The sequence below is a fragment of the Oxyura jamaicensis genome (assembly GCF_011077185.1).
Source record: "Oxyura jamaicensis isolate SHBP4307 breed ruddy duck chromosome 27 unlocalized genomic scaffold, BPBGC_Ojam_1.0 oxy27_random_OJ71895, whole genome shotgun sequence".
Lineage (NCBI taxonomy): Eukaryota > Metazoa > Chordata > Aves > Anseriformes > Anatidae > Oxyura > Oxyura jamaicensis.
Genome location: NW_023304802.1, coordinates 2,138 through 4,765, shown reverse-complemented (window position 1 = coordinate 4,765; position 2,628 = coordinate 2,138). Strand labels below are relative to the sequence as shown.

Genomic DNA, 2,628 nt, shown 5'->3' with positions numbered 1-2,628 from the left:
CCCCCCCCCCCAGACCCCGCACGCCGGCACTCACCGTAGTGTATTTGCCGAGCTGGCAGAGGGCGGGGAAGGTCTCCTGGTGGGCTTTGCGCACCTTCTCGACGAGCTCCTCCACCTCGGGGGTGATGATGTAGCTCTCCGAGCACTCCGCCTTGGGCACGTCCTTCTTCTTCTTGTTCCTGTCGTTGCGGACGGCTGCGGGGACGGATTTTAGGGTCAGCGCCACCAGCACCCAGCCCTGGGCCCCCCCCCCCCCCCCACCCCTCACCGCCGCCACCGCCACCCGCCCGCCGGATCCGCCGCGCTGACAAACGGCCGGCGGCGCGCGGCTTCGCTTTAAAAAACAATTAAAAATTAAAAAATAAAAGCCCCGCAGTCATTAGGAGGCGATTAGGGGCGACACCGCAGGTGGGTGGGGGGGGGCCCCCCCGGGGACGGGGCGGGGGCGATCGCTCACGGCCGCGCGGCGAAATCCAATAAAGCGGAGAGGAGAGGAGAGCGCCGGGGTAAGCGGGGAGGGAGAACCGCAGCCGTGACCCCGCGTTCATCACCGCTGGCAGCTGGCGGGGGGGGACACCCCTGTAGGTGCCATTGGAGCCCCCCCAGGGTGCTGCCCCCCAAGCCCAGCAGTGCCCCCAGCCCCGGCTCGGGGTCCCCCAGCGGCACGCAGACGGGGCAGGGCTCTGGGGGCGTCCACGGGGGGGGGGGGGGGGGGGGGGGCCGGGCAGCCGCGCCCCCCCCCCCGCACCGCCGGCATCGCCCCCCATTTATTAACCCCCCCCCCCCGATGCCGCGGTGCGCGGGGGGTGCAGCCGGGCACCATGACAACTGGCACGCAGACGCCAGGAGGCCGCATCGGCGTCATTTATCTCTGACATCATCCATCACGCGTCGCCCGGGCAACGGGCAGGCGCTGACACAGCCCCCGGGGGCTCCCCCCGTCCCCCCCCAACACCCCTCACTGGGAGGGGGGGACACCAAGGGGGCCGCTGGGTTGCCCACGGCACAAAGGGTGCCCCCCTGGCTGCATCCGAGAGGGGGATCACCCCGTCCTCAGCCCAGTTCCTGGCCCCATCCCTGTCTCCAAACCCATCCCTGTCCCAGTCCCCATCCCCATCCCAGTCCAGTCCCCGTCCCTGTCCCCATCCCTGTCCCCATCCCAGTCCCTGTCCCCAGCCCTGTCCCCATCCCAGTCCCTGTCCCCATCCCCGTCCCCGTCCCCACCCCGCCCGCACTCACACTCCTTGGACATGCCGACTTCGAAGCACTTCTGCAGGCGGCAGTACTGGCACCGGTTGCGCGTCACCTTGTTGATGATGCAGTTCTTGTCCCGGTGGCACGTGTACACCATGTTCTTCTGGATGCTGCGGCGGAAGAAGCCCTGGGGACCCCCCCGCAAGCCCCCGGTCAGCGCCCGGCGGCACGGCACAGGGCACGGTGCGTGGCACGGCACGGCACACGGCACAGCACGTGGCACGACGCATGGCACGGTGCACGGCACGGCACGGCCCCCCCGGGACAGCCGGGTGCTCACCTTGCAGCCCTCGCAGGCGCTCACGCCGTAGTGGTACCCCGAGGACTTGTCCTGGCAGACGAAGCAGGGCTTGTAGATGCGCGGCAGGGGCGGCGGCGAGGGCGGGCTGGGCACGATCTCCTCCGAGCTGGTGCTCTGCGTCTCCACGGCTGCGGGGAAGGAGAAACGCTCAGGAAACGGGGACCCCCAAGCTGGGAACCCCCCGACCCCCAAGCTGGGAACACCCCCCCATCCTCAAAAAAAGAGCCCTGCTGTGCCCCCACCGCGCTGGCCGGCCGTGGGGACGGGTCACCGGGGGCCTCCCCAGCTCGGCACGGGGCCGGCGGGGAGAGGAGGCGAGCTGGGAAGATGCAACTTGACATTTCCAGGCCACGGAGAGCCGATGTGGAATTCAGTCAGACAAAAAGAAAAAAGGGAAAGACAAAAAAAAAAAAAAAAGAAAAGAGAGAAAGAGAAAAACCACATCCCAGGAGCCCCCCGCGCCGCTTTGATCGCGTCTGCGGGGAGCGCGGCAGCCTCGCGGCCCCCCCTGTGCGGGAGGGGCTCGGCGCCGCACACTCGCTCGCACGTGCGGGCACGCACGCGGGCAGGGCCCCGGGGGCCGTAAGCGTCGCCCCCCCTGGGATGGGGCAGCACCGTCCTCGTCCCTACAGCCCCCGTGTGCTCCACCAGCCCCGGACGCATCCGCAAAAGCCCGGTGGCACGCGCCCCGTCCCCTTGCGCACCCCGGGGACCCCCACCCGAAGCCCCCCCACCCCCTGGCCGCTGCCGCCGGAGCGGCCAGGCACGGGTTAAGCGCTCCCCGGCTCCTCAGGATGTTTGCGAATGTTTTTCTTAAGGCCGAGCCAAGTGAACCAGTCAGACAGGATATTAAAGGCCGGGCCCGGCGGGGGAGCCCAGCCCCGCGCCCCAGCCCCAGCCGCTGCGCCCCACAAAGGGCCCCGCGGCACCGGGGATCGCCCCGGCGGCACCGGGCGGCGCGGGACGGGGCCCGGCCTCGTGTGGAACCGGTGGGGGGGAGGAGGGGGGGGTCGTGGGAGGTGGGGGGGGCTGCACCCCAATGCCACAGATTGGTGGGAAGAGAAACGGGGGGG

At 70.1% G+C, this 2,628-nt stretch overlaps 1 protein-coding gene across 1 annotated transcript; it reads right to left on the bottom strand.

Moving 5' to 3' along the window:
* Window positions 1-12: 12 nt before the first annotated feature.
* LOC118158389 (retinoic acid receptor alpha-like) lies at window positions 13-1,930 on the bottom strand (the record flags this gene model as incomplete). Its single annotated transcript, XM_035313038.1, has 4 exons — window positions 1,775-1,930; window positions 1,535-1,739; window positions 1,240-1,381; window positions 13-195 (listed from the first exon to the last, which is right to left on the bottom strand). Coding segments are annotated over exons 1-4 (652 nt in total), but the record flags the coding sequence as incomplete, so codon positions are not given.
* Window positions 1,931-2,628: the final 698 nt, after the last annotated feature.